We start from the raw sequence: 20,283 nt of genomic DNA on the forward strand, positions 1-20,283 counted from the left end.
TTTTCAAAAAATATATACGTATGAATTGTATCGCGTGAGCTCGAAACTAATAGAAAGTAATCGAATTTCACCGTACGGTTATAATAATGGTAAATAACACTCCGGACACATGCACGCGGAGCAGTGGCCCTTTCGCGCGACTGGACAAAGCCTACGCCCTGTGCACGGCCACAAAGAAGGACCCCCCCTCCCTCCCTCCCTCCCTCGTGCATGTGTACATGCACAAAAAGGGGGCACAAACGTGCGTCGAATCTTTCGGCCCTTTGCCCACATGTATGCGCGCTACACGGGTGCAATGCACCCGTCGCAGAGTTCATCACGGTGGAAGCGCTGGCCCGCTCTGTTTGCTTCGTTTTCGAAAACGCCAATCGGCCTCGTATGTCTTTGAACCGTAGTACCGGCAATGACGTTTCGGTCCTAATGGATGGGTGGGTAGGCCCCCCCCCCCCGCCCGTCATTTCCGAAACTGTATTAATGATCCGTCGATGGGGATGTCTCTGCGGTTGAGGGTCTGCCTTTTCGACCCCCCCCCTGTGACATACAAAGGGAGTCTCCACGCGGAGGAGTGCTGCAGTCGAGGTCATTTCCGGGGGACTTTGACGGCTCACTGAGATTCGTTGTGTATATGAAATGTCGTTTGGGGTACTAAAACCTTGTATTTTTTTTTTTTTTTTATTTATTTTGATTGCTGCCTCGGTTGGACGTGCGTGGGAATAAAAGCAAATGGCTAAAATTCGAGAAAAAACACGCGAGATGGGGGAAAGACGGCATTAATGATAGAAATTGTTTCAGAGTCACAAAGTCTGCAGGTTTCAATTGAAATCTGTACACTAATTTAACACATCAAACCAAACACTTGCGGATTTTTTACGCGGAACATTACGTGTGCTGCAATTATGTTTTTTGCATAAACGCATCAGTGTGCGCACGTACACAGCTTGCCACAGGTTTAGACAATAGGGACCAGAACTGAAAATTGGAGAAAAATCGAAAAACGGTGTTGATATTTATTTTTTGTTTACTGTTGCCAGACAATTTTTGTTACTCGTGATTGTAATTATCATCCCAAAGATCACAGAACAAAAAAAAAAGACACATAGGGCGAAGTGAGGGGAAGGAAAAATAAACGAAACAAAAAAAAAAGAGAAACTTACAATGAATGTAAGGAATGAAAGAAAGAGGTAGAGAAATCATGCACTCGTAAAAATACGCAAAATCAGCTTACACAAAACAACTGGGGTATAAAAAAGATACCTCAAAAAAACAACTCCTGCGGGTGTATAAAACGAGGGTAAAAAAAAGAAAGAAAAGACGTATAATATACGTCGTCCATTATGTGATTCGATAAAAAAAGACGTATATTCTTCCTCCGCAAGACCTTTAGCGAGAATAAAACCCAGACGAGCAACGTTGGAGCTCGATTCAACAGTTCGATCGAGCACAGCTGCTGTCCGCAAAAAAAAAAAAAAAAAAAAAAAAAAAAAAAAAAAAAAAAAAAAAAAAAAAAGGGAGGAAAGAAGGGGGTGAGGATGAACGAGCCTTTCCGAAAAATCAGCACATTTTTGACACGGTCGCTTCTTTCACACCTTCCCGGAGAATGTATAGCCGGGAGCAGAAAAGACGGTCGCCATGGAAAATTGCGCATTTCAAAGCTCACGAAAAGACTCTTTTAGAAGCCATCCCGGCCGGGAGCTAGCCATCCCTCAAAGGCGAGCGTGTAGAAGAAGCAAGACCATACAGGCGATCGGAAAGTTTTTTTTTTTTTTTTTTTTTTTTTTTTTTTTCGCTCCCTTTATTCGCGAGTTTCACGGCGATTTATTTAGCTCCCGTGATGCTCTCCTTACCTTTTCGGCTTTTTGACTTTGAGAAAAAGAATTTTCCCTCGTACGCGTGATGCGCTCTTCTTGTTTTTCCTTTTCTTTTTAATACCCTCCATCTCGTGTAGTCAAGCGCGTGCCTTGCTTTACAGCAAAAATGCAACGTCTTCCTGCCTCTAATGGAAAAGTAAATAAGTTATCTTTGAAATAGTAAGTACAAAGTATTGAGCTATATACCTATTACAAAGTATTTCAAGTTAAATTCCTTGAGACATGTGTCTACCTTATGCTTGAAGCATAACTAAACAAAAAAAGTCCCGGTTAACTGAAGTACTACGATAATAAAACTGTACCAAATGGACTGACAAATAAGCGTTGCAACAAATTCGATGAAAACAACAAAATTTAGCTGTATAAGACATCTTGTATTAATGAGTATCGGTATATATATACATATATACGTAAAAGCTTGGCTGTCCGCGCAGTCTGGTGCTGCATTAAGTATACCAGGTAGGGAACAAAATTTTCGCGAGGAAATAAAGAGCGAACGGGCTCATAAAGTATTTAAGAGCCAAGAATGAGAAGCTGCTGGTGCGCCACTCGGGCGCTCGAGTCGAGAAGATTGATCGGCGCACTTAGCCCGGGACTCTCGTTGATCATCATCCCCTCTCCTTTTTTTTTTTTTTTTCTATTTGCATATTTTCCATTAATTATGAAAATCGCAGTTGTTGTTGTTACTCCCAAAATTGAGACAGCACTCCAAAAGGTGACGTTGAACTTTGAGTCGAAATTTCCACTTACACGGACGTATACTCCGATACAGCTATGGCTGTTTTACACGTACAGACAAGCTAGCTCGCGAAACGAAGCACCAGCTCGTTCATCAGCTCGTTGAAAATTACGTGCGAGTTTTACGGAACGTTAACCAGCACATGCTGCGGTAACGAGTACAACTGTATACTCTTTTGCAGCTGCAGTGCACGCAAAATGGAATATGTAGGTATAGGTATGTACATTTTTTTTCCACACTCCGCATCTCGGTACGTACATTTCGTTAATTTTTATGATAAATCCACACCCAACAACGACGGCGAGTGATTGCCAAAAGACCAAAGAGGCGCACACGATGGTTGAACCCCCGTACACCCGAGCGCATCAAAACAATCAAGCCAACAGACGGAGGAGCGTACGTATATAAATCCGTCTTGTAGGAGCAGCAGCTGGAAACCACTCATTTTCAATCCCGTCTTAATTACAAAACGGCAAACGAGCTAATCCCCCGTCGGCCGAAATTGCCGCGTCTACTCTCTCCCTTGTCATACATGCGCGTGCCAACTTTCTGCATAAAGACGAGAGTCGAAAGGGGGGGGGGTGCGCCTCTAATTGGTTAGTGTCTCAGAGTGGAGTTTCCTCCCTGTGACCCGCAACTCGTGTATTGCACCGTGACGGCGGCAGGTAGATGATTTTCCGACCCTCCGATGATTGCGACGATCGAGACGACTCGAAAACTTTTGCGGGGAAGAAAAGAAACGACGGCGAGGAGGGAGGTGGTTGAAAAATCGAGTCGGGCCGGGAAAAGTTTCGGCGACTTTGGCTCCTCTCTTTTGAAACGATGCGTGGAGGAAAAGTTTCGGCCCAACGATGCGCTCTTTTTCTTCGTCGGATTCCATTGAGCTCGGAATATCTTTACTGCTTTTCGATTATTTTCCATCAGGCAACACCTCCTCCTCGATTGTATAAGGAAATTCGAGCTACGAGGGAGAATAAAACGCAATGGCATGGACTGCACTTTTTTTTTTTTTTTTTTTTTTTTTTGATGGTGGCCTTATTCCTCAAAAATTCAAGGAAAACCTCGTAAAGGAGCATACATTGTTCTGGATAAGTGTCCCTTATTTTTGTACTCGTCGCAAAACTTTCGAGACGTTTCATCCATCAAAGCATCAAATGTCGGCCTCCGGAGCCTATATAATATGAGAAAATGGTGGGATGCAAAGTCTTACGGTCGTGTTCTGCAAATAATACGTGTAATCTCTCTTTTTTTCTTACACGTAATTCACTTCTCCCTTTTTAGGGAAATTTTCCATAGTAATAGTTACATCTGACAAAAGTTTCGCAAACACGAAAAAAAAAGGAAGAAGAAACAAAAAGAAGATGATTTCGTCAAAGAAAGGAATATGAAATTATCCCGAGAAACACTGCACTCCTCGGAACGTACACACAAGTGCAGCACACAAGAGGAAAAATTCCTCTCTGATCTATCGAAGGGGAAAATTCTCTTCATTTTGAAAATTCAAGTCACACGGCATCGCAGCATCTTGTAAAAAAGAGAGCGAACGGCATTCAAAACCGAGTTTTCCTCGGAATTAAGACAAGCCTGGAATTTTATATTACACACGCCACGTCCGCTCCGAACATAGGAACAGGGATGCTGATTTCCCGTCGCTTTTCGGAAAAATGTCGCAACCTTTTTTTTTGCTCTTACCTTGAAATTTCTGAGGAAAGTTTACAATGCCCACCCCCGCTTACACAGAGCAAACACTGCGGATGATAAAGTTTGAAAAGTGTTCAAGCCGTCAGTCACGCATCAGCCACTTTAACATTGAGTGGCTATACGTAAGTAAAAAAACGATCTTTGCTTACGTTAAATCGACGAGAATCCACGGGCAAAGCGATTCAGGGGAGAAACGAAGAAGCTGCGGTGTCCCAAAAGAAAGAAGACCCCAAGGGAAGGCGCGAGATTATGCCCATCACGCGATTGATAGATTCGACCGCACTTGCATCGCCAGCCAATACACCCCTCGTGTACATACACATGGCACACACTCGATTCTCACGTAATTCTCACGGCCAATCCTCCTCTCAGGTATACACATACGTACACGGGTACACATGAAAAATTAAGCCCCGTATCAAGCGTATGGGGCAATGGATGGTGTACAAATCAAGATAATGGCTGATATTTCACGGCTAATACAACAACCCGCTGGAATTCTATAGGTCCCTCGGGCGTTTGGCTGCGGGTTGGTCTACGTATATATATAGACCTATATACTTCCCCCAATGTGTATATATACGGAGACGAGGTTGAAAGCAGTATCTGTATAACCGAGCACCGTCATCTGTATCAATATACTCTCGAGGCAGACTCTGCGTCCTGACTGGACGATTTTTTTCATTTTGATAAACGCACCCCCCGACTATTACCTGCGAATTCCGAGTAATTACGCATATTGATTCTATACTACCTCCGACGGTTGGCGTAATATCTTCTCTTTAACGAGTATGAGCCCACGTAATCTTCGGTAATTTGGTGTAATGCTTGGAGATTACATTATTCACGGGCATATCAGCGTCGAGTGCCCAAAAACTCGAACGAGTCAAACGCTCCGGGTCCCGAGGAGGTCGAGCCGACGCCGCCTCCCGTTGGGTCGATTACAGAAAAGAAATCAATCTTCCGGGACTTGAAGGGAGGCTCTCGCTTGCTTTCTCCCCCCGATCATGGATTATTTATGTACAAGGGGAAAATCGCTTCTCATTGCGATGCAAGTAACGCGAGTGAATCTTTATCGAGTGCTTATTGCGGTGCACCCCCATCCCCCTTGACCCGCGCGGGGATTTATATATATTTTTGGGCGTTGTACGGTGACGTCTCTCTTTGCACGCCGCGGTAATTCCATGGCAAGCGATACGGAGCAGTCTCGGGCTTATTATCATCCCCGGCCCTCTCGGCTCCCTTTCGTTCTCCGTGACTAGGAGCGGCAGTCGATTGTCGGATCGACAACGAAATAAGGGGGCGCGCGCGCTTATACGGATAATACACGAAAATGGAGCAACCCCTACTCGTCATGCATCGATCCCACCCAGGAAACGCTCTCTTGCCGGAGAATATTTTTCATCTCGCGAATTCAACCCTCCTCCCTCGCCCACGTCGCTCTCGGGACAATATAACTCGTGAGCAGCCGGGATTGTATACAGGGGATCTCGAATTTGGCATAGAGATTTTTTCGACCGTGCGCGTATTTGGGGCCCCAATATAGTACAATGACCAGTTGTTGAATTGCTCGAGGATACAGTCCTTTCTCGTAATTTTTTTTTTTTTTTTTTTTTTTTTTCAAGCTTGGATATTGAAAATATATCAATGATGTATGGGTACTCTGTTGAACGTTATCGGGAATATCGATACAACTGCCACGAGAGGACACGTGTATGGAAGAAGAAGCGATTCGATCAGACCTAGGCAAACCACATGCGGTGTAGGTACGCACTCGGCACAGAAGCGAAGAAATGAGGTCGACGTATCCAGGCACACAATTTTCCCGCCTCTGTTTTTCTCGATTTTCCCCAAAAACAAAAACCTTGACGCTTCGCCTGGGTCGAGGGGTAATTAAGGCACGGAATAGGAAGGGGGGGCTAGGTGATTTTTCGATTTAACGCTCGAGCGAGCGGCGCGTCAATCAGACTCTCTCGTTACCCCTCGGACTTTGTACCTTTTTTTTGTTTATTTACCCTAACGAGCCCAATCGCTCCAAAATTACGGGCACCTGTCTACCACACGCGCCTGACTTTATTTTTCACTTTTCCCGTTGCGTGCGCCCCGGATACCCTCGCGGTAATCGTGCGGAAGGAGTTGGTGTGCAAGCAGGGCGATGACGGCCGCACATCCTTTTCTTTTTCACTTGGTGGGAATCGGTGCTCGGAAAAATAAAATTTTACAACCACGCATCCACCGAAACGACGCGGATCAAAAATATCGGGGGGGGGGAAGGGGCCACCAACGGCTCGAATTTTTCGCGAGATGAAAAATATAAAAATAAAACCGTGGGAACGGAGCACCTGCGCGCGTTCTCGCTCAAGTGGGTGACAAAAGAAAAGCTTTTTACAAACAAAAACAGGTACCTAAGCCAAGAAGGAAAAAAGTCTCGAGACGCCGTGAATCAATATATGCGCCCTACGCGCTTACGCGCGCACACAACGATTTTTACCACTTTACCCCCACTCCCCCCTTTTTATTCCCTTGGGACGACGATATTGATGACCAATACGCGCTATCCTCTCTTTTATGACGCCTCGTTTTATTTATTTATTTTTTTTTGAAGGGAAGGGGTAGGTGTGAAACCAAACCAAGAGGGTGCAGTGGATCGACGATAATCGGCAAAGTTCGCGCTCGTACAGGGGCGTATATAGGCACTGCACGAAAGTTTGCCCAGCCGTGCTAAATCGCGGGCAGATCAGAACGGATGGGGATGAGCTCTGCACACGCCGAATACTCGTTATTGTTGTTGGCCACTTTCGAAGGGAGGAAGGGAGGCTGGAATGGGATTAATTTTTTCCCTCTCGCCATTGTCTTGGCTCCGATTCGTTGAAAAAGGGAAATATTAATCACTCGCGGGTCGTACGATAATCACTGCCTCGGTACTCTTCGGTGTACTTATAACTCCTACCTTCCGCCGCGTATAACAATCCCGTTTAATCGCCAACTTCAATTTCGCAAAGCTTCTCAAAAGACTCCTCGATAAGAAAATAATCACTCGCGGGACATAGTCAAAGGGGAGGGGGGGGGACTATGGACGCTAACGTGAAAGAAGGTAGTCTACGTGCGGTGGAAAGGAGAAGACGGAGTGTGGTAGGTACAGGGCCATTGTCACGCCGACGCAGTAAACACGGGAATATCCTTCGAGGGGATTACCAGCCATGCAACTGCAGTACTGTACCGGCCGGGGCACTCCCTACATACAACCGAGGGGGCGAATTAGAAATTCTAACGAAGATTACGGCGTCGAAAAGCTACTCGCTCCGGTATCTCTTTTTCGCCGCGAGCGATCCATGCAAATCAGAGTGCAGGCGTTGGGGGTGAGAGATGATCCCTACTTCCGGGGGGGGGGGAGGAAAGAGAGCTTTTCGATCGACGGACTCGCGCGAGAGTAATTTTACAGAGCCAAGGCTGAGCTTTTAGGGAAAACAGGTAGAACACCCTTTCTACGCAACGAGTGCACGAGTTTGAGTTGCTATAGAATCAAGGGGGTGCACGTACCGGAGATTCGCGTTTTTATCCAACAATAATATATGGATGTACGAGTTACAGCTAACTCGCTGTTATACAATATTCGATTAGGGGAAGAAAACGATACAGTCGAGGAATAAGCTCGCGCGCATCAATATTTATACGCAACGCCGACTAATCTTTGCATAATCACATACGCGTGAATTTCTCGTCAGCAAGGCGGTGCAGGCGCGAGAGGGAGCCACCCCCGTATACATTTATAGCCTAGTAGTAATTATGCATGACTATAATGTATACCACGCGTGTGCGCGTCTCTGAGTATAATGCACATCACGGCGAGATCGGTAGATTACGTGTATACATATATACGGGGCGGGGGGAAGGGGTCGTGCGATCGCCTGAAGGGGGTACGGGAAATTCGGCAATTTCGAGGAGGAGCTGCTACCGCGTGTGGTTATCATACACGGGCTAATCAAAACGGAAGTGCATTGAATAACCATTTCAATCTAGAGGCCATTTTCCAAGTTGACGACAATGGAGGGAGGAGAAGGGCGAAAAGGGAGACGTAAGATGACGGAGGGAGCAAAGTTTGGCTACCGAGATGATGTTGTTGTTGTCTGCTGTTGCGCCGAGTTTTGAAATCTTTATTATGTGCCGAGATGAATAGAGTCTGCGTTGCTGGAATTTCTCGGGAAATTCGTGCCCTTTGTTGCTTACTTTGGTTGTGGTGAAACGAATGATTTCCACTGATTGCTTTCGTATAGTTTATTGAGAAATAACAGAAATTTCATAATTAACTGTTTTGCGGGTTCAACAAAAAAAGGGGTTAAAAAAGAGGAAATAAAAGTGAATTTCATCCCGTTTATTGTCCTATCCGTTGGTTCAAGATTAATCTCATATCTCGGTAAAAAAAAGTACCTCAAGTAAGTCCTCTCTAGTAGGTATAACTTGGACGACCCGCTCTTTTGCCCGTGCATGATAATTTTCCGTCCAACTCGACCGCGAAAATTCAAATAAACTGAAATTTCCAAGGGAAGAAGCGGAGAAACCGCGAGAGACGCTCCTTTCGATTCCAACCACGTTCATTACAGCGCGCGCTCGAAATATGTTGGAAAATCCCCCCCGCACGTACAGCTCGGCGCCTTTCAAAAGTGAAACGAACGACCGGAGCACTTTTTTCGAAAATTTCCCTCAAAACTTTTGTCCCCCCCCCCCCAACTCGAATCGGGCAAGTGTACATTATCCGAGAAGACAGAACTTCCTCCCCATATTTTTCGTTCAATCCTTGTTACTTCTAAGCCCTGCCATCGCCTTCTCGATCCAAGCCGTAGAGAGCCCCTTTACTGCCGATCGACGGGATTTCTTAGAAAACCTTCCACCCAGCAGGGCTGGCGCGCTTTTAAAACCGAGGCTCTCGCGGGGAGTCGAAAAATTCCGCGAGCGCGGAGCTCGTTGTTTCTCCCTTCGTGCGTATACGGCTGGAGGTATGGGGGGTAGGGAGCACTGCAATGCGCGGCGTTTAGAAAAAGCACGTACCCACCCACCGCAATTTCCATCGTCGTTCCAGATTTTACCGCTTGACTCGTCCCTTTTTTTTTTTTTTTTCTTCGCGGCAATATTTCTGCATTAACCCATAGGTCCTCTTTGCCCGGTTGGTCGTGTCCACCGCTCTCTACAACTCTCTCCCCGTCCAGGTACATACATTTCCTCGTTTGCCCGGGGATGCGTCGTATACCGCGCGATTTAAACTCCTTCAATTGCCGGATGGACATATTTTTTCACGGCAGAGGATATATGCCATCGTCGAGTGAATTTAGGTGCCCTTACTAGCTGGCAGTGAATTTTCCGGGTTTGTCGGTTAATGTGTGCGCGCGTGAGCAAGATTTTCCGGTCCGCTGCGCTGATGCAAAAGAAAAAAAAGTACCCTTACGTTTCATAAAGCACAGCAGTGATACAAGCATAAATCCGCGCACCTATGTATATTATGTATATATATATATCCATGTTGTGCACAGCGGGGACTTTAAGCGTAAAGTAATTGTTTTTTTGTTAGTTCAAAGACGCGAGGGTTAACCTGTTGGAAAGAAGAAGAGCACAGGGGCCATACGGACGGCGAAAAGGGCCGGTAATCCGCACTGATGATGAAATTTCCCCGGGGAGGATTATTCCGGCACGCCGAGGGAAAATCGAATGACAGGCGGCAAACAAAAGCTGGCGCTCATGGTTCCCGGGACACGGCGAAGCTTAAACGGGAGTCTTTCGAGTCTCCCCCTCCTCATCGAGTTTCGCACGATTCGTTAGCTGCCGCTCCTTGGAAAGGCTGGATGGTGATGATGGTGTATATATACGTATGGGTGCGGGGAACGAGGCGTACATACAAGGGGATTTTCAAAGACGGAGACTGCAGCTTCCGAAAGATGCCGAGCAAATAACGAGTTAGCGAGCGAGGGAAGTACAGCCGCGCGGGGGTGTAGTTTCCCCGTGTGTGGGGGGAGGTCGCGCTTTCAGCGGCGTATAAGTGATTCGATTTCTCGTGATAAAAGGAGCCTCCTCGAAGCTCTCCGTGGGGGATGAGGTGCAGACGGCGCTGATGATCCGTTGCCGCGGGAACGCGTTTCGGCGCTTTAATAGAAGTTGCGAGGTACTCGCGATCACCTCGTGGGGACTTACGCGCATGAGATAGATTTTACCAAGTTTTAATTGACGTGCACGTAGAACTTGTATAGTTGCGTCGTAAAACTTAATTTCGGGTATCGCTGTGGACATGCAAACGCTTATATGTATTCGTTCATCTCAAATTTCCCAAGATTAACGCGGAGATTATGATACGGTGATACACATGTGGGGATTTTTTACGCGAAAAGTCAAGTTGACTTGATTAGTTTGACTAAACAAATTAACATTCGAGGAAAAAAAAAAAAAAGAATGTTTCCCCAACACCGATTATTTCTTAATAAATTAATAAATTTCAAAGACACCCAAAAACATCGATTTATCCCTTTTTTTTCAGAATCCAACGAACAATTCACACGCATAATCAACACAACCCGCGACCTTAGCTATACAATTAAATATCCTTCTAATTGACGACAATCCTCTCTCCCTCTCGCATACACCGCAAACCAAACAATATGCCAATACGATCCATGAGCTATAGCCTGCGAAAAACGATACCTCATAAGAGTGTGCGGTACAAGGACAAATATTTCTCTCACCACTCTCTTTTTATCTTTCGGCGCTAAACAATACTCGTTCCAAGGCTCGGAGTCATCATCCAGTGCACCCCGTCAAAGGAACTCGAGCAAACAATATATAAGCCTCGTCTCACACAACTGCATCACCCATTAAAAACGAAATCACCCACCCTATATATACAATATAGTATACCATCTTGAAAAAAAGGGGCTCTCTCGATCCTCGTTTAGCCTTGTACAGAGACCGACTCGGCTACGTGCCCTATCGCGGAGAAGGGAGCCCGTTAAATCGTCGCTCGTGACCGTACATACAAAGTGCTCGTCACGAGTATAAGGGGGTTATACATGACGATGACGAGTGGGTATATAATATACATGACAGTCAACGGAGGGGGCCGACGACATAACTAATTTGACGTATGCGGAGCGACAAATGAAATTTCCTGCGTTACTGTACGGCAGTGCGATAGGCCGTTCATTTGCAAGTTATGCAAGGAGGTGTGTGTACTGCAGTGGTGCGTTAAATTTTTCGCGGCCGAGGAGTGTAAAAGGGTATACGACAACGAAAGAGGGCGTGTGTCCCCTTCGAGAGGGAGGAATGGCAATTGAAATAAGTACTCGTTAATGAAGTTGAGGGTATTTAATTTGCGTGAATTCTCGAGGGGAAGGAAGAAATAGTAGGTCGGCGTGTACGTGGAGTGATTCATCGAACTTGACCGAAACCATTTAAAAATAATAGTTTAAAACCGTACAATTTGCAAACAATTTCAAGATTGGCGCTTCGCTCAAATGTGCACGTGGGTGAGATGTCGTTTCGAGGCTGTCATGGGGCTCCTGTCCCCCGTTTATTTAGCTCCGGTCACGGGCCGTTTGCATTTATACGATCGGTCCCCACGGCCTCGTCCGTCAGCCCCTCGTTCGAGAATATCGAGTTTCTCCGGACGACTCGAAATCCGCGCTACTTTGCTTTCACTTTTATCATCGCGTTCTGCGAAACCCTAGCTACAACCTCGAGAGATTTATTTTACCATAACAATGTACAAGTAGCCAATGTACTGTAGCTACATGGAAGTTCGAGGCCCCTCTGAATGCTTGGGCTGCTAAATGACGTTAACCCAATAGATCCAACATAAAAATGTATTTGATCGATGTGTTTTTTTTTTTTATCTTTCCAAACGAGTCGACGTCAAGCTTGATCGAGAAAAGAAAGGATGTTGGGGGGGAGGAGTAAAAAAAAAGCTCACCTTTTCCCTGAGCATGTCGCGCACCCTGCTCGCCTGGTTCCTGCTGCGGTGTAGCTCGAGTTGGAGCTCGAGGCACCTCTCCTGCCAATTGAGCTCCTCGACGGTGCTAGAGTAACCATCGAAGCTCCTGGACGAGCCGTACGCCGGTTTCGGCTCGACCAGCCCCGTGCCGGCAACCGGATTGTGCCTCCCCGCCCCCATCGAGTAACTCCTCTCGAACGGACTCCTCAGATCGAACAGGGGCGACCTCGTGTTCTCGTAGGTGACCTCGCCCGAGTAGCAACAGCCGCTGTCGAGGCTCCCCGGCTGGTTGGACGATCCGGCAAACTGGTACACCGGCGGCCTCTTGTCCTGCACGTACTCAACGTGGCCGCTCGGCTCCGAGCTAAAATTGAACGGGTCCACGCCACCCCGGCCACCACCAGCACCGAGTTTGTTGCTGCTGGTGTCCTTGAGCTCGACGTACCCGGCGCTCTTGGCGCTCTCAGCGAAACTCTTGTCCTTGTGGAACACGAGGTTCGAGACGTTCACGTACGGCGAGTCCCTGTAGTGCACGGGGCTGTTGTTGTTCCTGGGCCTCGGGGGCGGGGCCGGGCCCTGCCTGCCCCTCCTCGGCACTAGGCGGGGGCTGTCCGGTCCCCCAGTGGGGGTAGTTGTGGTGGTAACCAACGACGGGTGGTCCTGTAGGGACGAGGGCCCCGAGGCGGATGGACAGCAGGAGGGGTCGTGGTGGCGGGAGCCGAGGCGCGGGCTGCACGGGGCCGAGGAGGAGCTAGCGGTGAGCTCCGAGGTGAGCCTGGCTATGGGGTCCAGGATCTGGGAAAGCCGGCGCGACGACGCGGGCGAGCCGCGCACCTCCTCCATCCTCGCGGCTCCAATTATTCCAAGCGCATGGTGGCCTCGTCCGCTTCTGGTCTGTCGGCTACTGTGGGCTGGCCACTCGCGTGGAGAGCAGCGACCAATGGGCCGGGTCGCATGTCGGTGGTGATCCCTCACCGGCCTCGCCCTCGGCTTGCGCTGGTGATGCTGCGGCTACTTGTGTCCGAATGACCAGGGAGCCGATGGAGACCGCTGCGAGTCATGGCTTGCTCCGGACGCCTGCGAGCAGAAAAATATCGTCGATATCATCAAGATGAGTTATCATTATATTTTATTGTGTAACAAACGTATATATATGTATGTAGCTTCGAAGGTGCAATATGTATGTTTCATGGTTGTCATAAATACGGGATTTCATGATTCGAGAATAGAGTTGTACACAAGAGTGCATAAGATATATAATATTGTATGTGAGACATGGGTAGTTTGACAGCAAAAGAGAGCAAGGAGCATTATAGCGCAGGTATATACAAGATAGCGGGTATCGACATTCCATCCGGGGGTCAGGAGGGAGGGACATTTCGCAATCGAGTGCGTGCACAGGCATATATTTATATATACACCCCCTATACTATAGGCACGCAGGCGTTCACTTTCTCGAGAGGGATATAAGTATCTCATGATGGTGTGTCGTGTACAGCTGATTGAAAAAAAAAAAAAAAAAAAAAAAAAAAATGAATCTCGTTTCGTGATATGACCTTGAACGCTCGTACTTTATATACAAAGCCATGCTGAGCGAGCGATGATAAGCCGATTATGCAAATCTCGATTTTGTCGTTTGTATATAAAGTATGATACACAGCATATATTATACGTTTCAAGGATTAATTTGAGGCGAGGAGCTGTTGTTGGCACTGGGAAATGGCGTTTGTTGAAATTGGTAGTGCCCCCACGTAACTACACCATTTCTGCTGTATACATCGCACGTGAATATCGCCTATAGCAATTGTGATTTTGCTCGATTGAAATAGATCAAGTTTTGCAAAAGCAGTGTTGACCCTACACGTATATATACACACACACACACTACACTGTAGGAACGACAAAAACCATCTGCGCAACATCTGTCACTGGTAAAACAAGTTTACCGTGGCGTTAGAAGTAGAGCAATCGACTCTGCAAACAAGTGCATTTATGTTACATACGGAGCAAAAGGAGCCCCCCCGAAAATAAGCCAAAACAAACATCGACTCGTTACACGCACTTGCAGAACCGCAACAGCGCGTTTCAGGAGGGAGAGGGTGGGGGGCAAAAAATGAGTCCTCTTCAGCCGAAAAAACACGAGTCCCTTCGCGGTATTATATACACGAGGGGCAAGGTCTCATCCTTTTTTTTCGGCAGGGTCGCGGGGTGAAACGGAGCGCGCACCGAGTGTTTGCGCTACTAAATTGAAAGCTGTAACTCTTCCGGTGCTTTCCCCCCTCAGGCAGTATGGGAGGAAAAATACAGAGAAAAGTCTGCGGCCCCAAAGGAAGAGAGAGAGAGAGAGACAATGGTCTACGAGAGCAATTATACACTCGCTCGCGCGCCGAAAATGTGTTTGGTCCATACCCTCCGCGCCTCGTTATTAAAGTACTTATACTAATTTCTCCAACATCTTTCGTCACGGGGTGAGTGCAACACTGTCGCGCATATATACCTTACAACTCCGGGATCATAGCGACTAATCCAAGGGAGGAACCATACCGTGATGTAAAATATGCCTGTAATAAGCGGACGTGTACAACGCACCCGGGACACTGAGTCTACGCTGTGTACTTACATATATATATTTTATTCTCCGGGAGGGGCTAGTTTAATTAACTCTTGATGAATTTTTTTTTTTCCCCTGCACCAAACGCAAGAGTTGTTTTTTTTTCGTCAGCGGGGGAAAGAAGTGGCGGACCACGAGTCGAGCGGAGAAAAGTATAAAATTCACTGCTATATGTACAATAACCCGCAATAGGTAGTACTTACGTAACAAAACGATGGGTATATACGATGGCCCATGTCGAGTAACACGTGTCCCCCTAAATCTCCGATGTGCAAAAAGAAGCTACTTGCGAGGAATATCCTTTAGCGTGTGCATCACGAAATTACAAATTGAGAGCTATATACGTGCAGTGCACACGCCGGGTTTAAAATAGACCGGAGGAAGAAGCGCGTTCGGGGCCCTCCCTCGAGAGAGACTCTGGTAACTTGTATGGGCGGGCGAGCGAGTATATATACAGATAGCCGAGTAATCGAATCAGAAGACGCGGACCGAAGTCGTTCGCTCGAGAGTTCAAACATCAAAGGGATGAAAAAGGGAGGGAGGAGGGATTATAAGTGCAGAGAAGGACCCACAGAGAGAGAGAGAGAGGGCATGGTCGTTGTTTTCAGGGAAAACAGCAATTACACCCCGACGCCTCGGCTGCGCCCGGAAATGAATCTTCCTCTCGTCTCTTGTGGAGGAATAACAACAACACGCCCCAGGGCACGACACGCTACACCCACAGGGCGCAGGAGCACGCGTCTCTTTTGTGTTTTTGTGCACATATATATGATGTGTACGGGCTGGATATATATGTATCCCTTGGCGCGAGCAAATAAGTGTACCCGAGACGCGCTGTTTCATCTTACCTCGTCGTCCGTCACGCGCAATCGCGGGAGAAACGGAGATTATTCGCTCTTTCGTGTATACTTCCCTGTGGGACACCCGAGGATGTAGCTTTTAGGACGAGTTGGGAGAGAAAAAAAAGAGAGAGCCGCTGGCTAATATATGTTGTTGCTTCGATGTTGCTTTGTACAAGTCCATCATTAACGCTAATTTCCATAAGTAGCGGGGGAAAGGCGATATACCTGTGTGTACTCCAAGGGGGGGTTTTCAATATCAGCGGACGGGCAGCAGCTTATCGGGCAACATGTATTATTTACGCCGCTGCGGGATTTTGTGTGAATCCCATATCCCATGAACCGCGGATACAACGGAAGTGCATTATTCTTTTATTCATGGATCTGTACCTGCACCGTGGATTTGAGAATGCAGTGTGTGCGTGGTGGCTGCTGCTATACTGTCTGGCCTACATAATATACACACAGACGTGGGCAAGGATTATACTTTTTCAATTTTTTTTTTTTTTTTCTAATTCTTACTTGTGATAGTGCTTGACAACGTTTTTTTCAGCAAAAAAACGACGTATTAAAATAATTAAAAAGAAAAAAAGAGTCAAAATATTTCAAAATTATATAAATATTTTCGATGAAATGTAACATCAAAAGAAACTTTTAACAGAAAAATGCAATTCATTCAGAAAAATAATTGTTTTTTAAAGTGTTTGAAAATCTGAAGAAAAAAAAACGTGTGACCAAGTCTGCATGTACATAATATTATATACTACGCTGCAATGATGAATCGCACCCACGATGTCTATTAATTTCATTTCCATATGAATCGACGGTTTGGGAATATAAAAAATGCTACCTCAAAATCATTCTATTTTGGTATCACTTTGGAAACGCTTCTATTGGAAAATGCAATCAGGATACTTTTTGAGAACAAGGGTACTTGAGTTTTGCGATTTTTTCTTCTTATTTTTCTTTTTTGAGAACAACAGTCGCAATGGTTCTGTAAAGAGTGGGAGAATCACCACATCCTCTCCGAGAGTCATCGATAATGCAACTAAATCAAGCTTGACGGTTTCTCCCCGAATAACTTCCAGGGGAAAAGTTCGTCCTCTCTTGTGTCCCAAAAAAAGACTTTTGCAAAAAGGGATTCGAGAAAAAAAAATCCAAGAATTTGAATTTATATTGAATTTTCGTCGTTTGCCACACTTTAATACGCCCGTAGCGCCCAGGTATAGGCTATACGTAGCGGAGCACGGGAAAAGAGAGGCGCCGCGATTTGAAAGGCAATGAGCGGCTGTGTACATCACGTGGCTGGCCGTGCAGTGTGTGCGTGTGCCACCACCGTTGCCGCCGTGGAAACTGAAACTATTTTCATCAACTCGACTAAAAATACATCGACGCTCCGGTCTTATGCAATCTCTTGCCCCTCGCCCTTTCCCCGTCCTCGGAGTTTGCCCATATAGTCCAGTGGACGCTAGCTCCTCTTCTATCGCCTTTTACACCCATAGAAACCGGAAACTACGAAATCGCAGTAGCTTTTTTTACAATTTTTTTCCCTCCGCAAATACGAAATCGTTGTATCACCGGAAAATCCAACAAAAAAAAAATCACGCCCTCGTTTAACACGGAAAATAAAATAAAGGGTTTCGGGTCTTTTTTTTTGTCGAAACATTTTTACACTAGATTCCGCACGGCTGCCTTTTTCCACCAAATACGGGAGCTCCGGGCGAAACTCGATTCAAACGCACAAAAGGTCCAAAAGAGCCTTTCTTCCCGAACTTTTCGGTCGAGGCCGAAAGAACCCCCCGAGAAAAGGATAGCGCCCATTGTACGCGCACACAATCCCAGCTGAACCAACAATCGGGGAAAATTTTTGTACGTTTTCACCCTCCAGCTAATTTTCCCCCGACCGAAGTAATTTTTTAATCGACATCCGCGCAAAGGAGCCGACATCGAGAGGCAAAAAAGAAAATTTTCATCCCGGCCCCGAATTACAAGTTTGCCAATCAGTAGGAGAACGGAATTTTTTCCTTCCCGCCCCGCTTACTCGTCGCGCGCCTAATTTCCCTGATTCTCGCATTAAATCGACCCTCCCGGGAGTCGAGCCGAGGAAAAAAAAAAAAAAGAGACGGTATTATATGCGTGATGAGGTGAAGGGAAACGCAGCGAAATCACCGAGCGTTAAAGTGGAGGGCCTAATCGATCGCCGGTCTTAACTCCTAATTGTAATAAAATTACGTATTCATAGGAAAGAGGACTTGGCTTTCCTTCTCCTCTACTTTTTATATGCGTATCGGGACGTCAGCGAGAAATGAATTTTTTAATAAGCCCGAGGGGCTTGTCCGAACCATCGGGAGCTTCGCCATTAATTTTTACTCAACCCGGTCGGGGGAATTGAAATCTCTCGCAACTATGGGTAACTTGTATCGGTTTTTTTTTTCTTTTTTTTTTTTTTTTCGAGCTACAGATAACCCCGTTCCAGCGAACGTGTATCCCGTTGATGGAGCGAAATTTTCTCGCGACCAGAGAGCACGTTTATACCAATCGAGTCTTATGCAACTGCGACAAATGCTGCTCTACATGGGAGCAGTGCAACACGCCGATGGAGACTTGGGTTTAAAAAAAAAAAAGAACTGTGCACTCGAGCGCGTTCCGCTACTCTTTTTCCATCCACACGTATATATACATCTCGGCCAGCACGAAGAGAAGGAAAAATAATAAGAGCGGCTCCTGCAGGGTACGAGAGAGGTCAGGTGATTACGTGGCGTTTCGCGCCAGCGGGTATAGGTGAGCGTGTCCCGAGTACTTTTCCACGTGTACCCAGTGCGAAAAAACCTCGTTCTCGGCGCCTCCGTGAGTGTATATGATGAAAAAAAAAAAAAAAAGAAAGAAAAAAAAGAAAGTGGAGACGATGTGAGCGCGCCCCCTTGGAAAGCAGAGCAGGAAAAAGTGACCGAAAGAGGGTGTGATGTATGGCGAGCACTTGGCTGGTTGGTTTTTAGGTACCCCGCCTGCCGGGATATATCAAAATGAACTGGAGAATTTTCTTTCGGCTACGCTCTTCCTCCTCGTCGAGGGAAATAATGAATATTTTATGCCCCGTATGAATTAAAAAATTTCCGAGCGTGAAAATTTATATCTTCCACCCGCTGGCTGTTTTTGTGCTTTCGATGTTTTTTTTTTTCTTCTTTCTTTCCAGTTGAACAAGAGACCGACGGACAATTTGGACGAGGCAATTATAAGGCGTAAGCGTATGTGTTTGAAATTAACTCACCGAACGTTTTCACTTTAAAATGTCACGAGGGAAAAGCTCCGAGTCCCAGAGACGGACTTGCTCGCATGTGATTTCGAGCGAGAGAAAAAAAAAAGGGCGAAATCTCCTAAATTTCCCAGGGATATAAACATCGCGCGTCCCCGGAACACACCGCAAGTTTAATCCAAGTAATGGACCGGCTCGTCGTCGTCCGCGTGTCGTTCTCGGCTGAGTGAACGTATAACCCATTTCCAGCTCGAGCTAATAGGTAGTAAATCCCGGGGCTCGCCGCTGCTTCCATAAAACATGAAAATCAAAAATCCCTGAACGAGAGAAAGAAAAATAGCGTGCATTTTGCTATTCTTTTTTTTTCACCTCTAAAATATACCCATACACATCAATACGAGAGAAAAACACCGCACGTATAATAATATCCCGCGAGACGCCAAGGGGGAGTTGGGGGGAAAGAAAAACAACACCCGTGTCCCAGCACCCACCCTCGTACGGCAGTTGCACACAAGACGACGAGAGGACCCTAGCGGTGTTGCATCATACCACCCCGTTATGCAGAAGGAGGAGGAAGGGTGACAGGCAAAGTAAGAAGAAGAGTTGCCGCGAGGAAACCCGCAGTGGGGTACCGTAGGAGGAGGAGGAGGGGGTTGCTGGCACACGGGGAATCCTGGGAGAGAGAGACAAAAGGGCCGTACCGCGAATCCCCCCTGGGCGCACTACTGCTACACACGGTAGAGTTTTTTTACATGACTCCGTATGGGTGTACAGCTTCCTGATTTCGCATATATTTGAGCTCTCGGGTACGTATAGCTCCGCGGCTCGCGATATCTCCCGTATCGATTCGCGCTCTCTCCCTCCCCTTTTTTTCCTCCGCGCAGAGCACGGCCTCGCGACTGATTTTTCATACATCTCTCGAAAAATAGGAGGGACGTGTTTTTTTTTTTTTACCTTTTACCTTCGACGCAGAGCACACCCGGTAGATTAGTTTTACTTTTTGGTGATACCTTTCGCGCCAATTGTTTGCGGATTTCCTTTCGAAAGAGTGAACATTTCTAGCGCACACGGAGGAGCATCTCCTTTTTTTTCTTTATCCTTCGGACATATAGTCGTCGTAGACAATGTATTCATAAAAAAAAAGGCAGTGCGTATACATATAAATATATGTATACGCGAGCCGCAGCTCCTGGTTCCTCGAGGCGCCAAGAGAGCGGCTGGGTGCATGCATTATTTATGGCCCGACAGATCGTTCCTCTTTATTCCCGATAACTAAAGGAGGAGTATAGGAGGGACGCACCCC

At 46.6% G+C, this 20,283-nt stretch overlaps 1 protein-coding gene across 1 annotated transcript in view; it reads right to left on the reverse strand.

The window, feature by feature from the left end:
- Positions 1–20,283, reverse strand: part of LOC106638241 (uncharacterized protein CG43867) — a 131,709-nt gene that overhangs the window by 95,369 nt on the left and 16,057 nt on the right. The window contains exon 3 of the mRNA XM_089592188.1: positions 12,257–13,354. Within this exon, the coding sequence (XP_089448314.1) occupies positions 12,257–13,120 (864 nt within the window). The 5' untranslated portion in view covers positions 13,121–13,354. The remainder of the gene's footprint in view (positions 1–12,256; positions 13,355–20,283) is intronic.

This window comes from Copidosoma floridanum, unplaced genomic scaffold (assembly GCF_036245765.1).
Source record: "Copidosoma floridanum isolate Cflo_tuat_1 unplaced genomic scaffold, Cflo_Japanese_pri ptg000014l, whole genome shotgun sequence".
NCBI lineage: Eukaryota > Metazoa > Arthropoda > Insecta > Hymenoptera > Encyrtidae > Copidosoma > Copidosoma floridanum.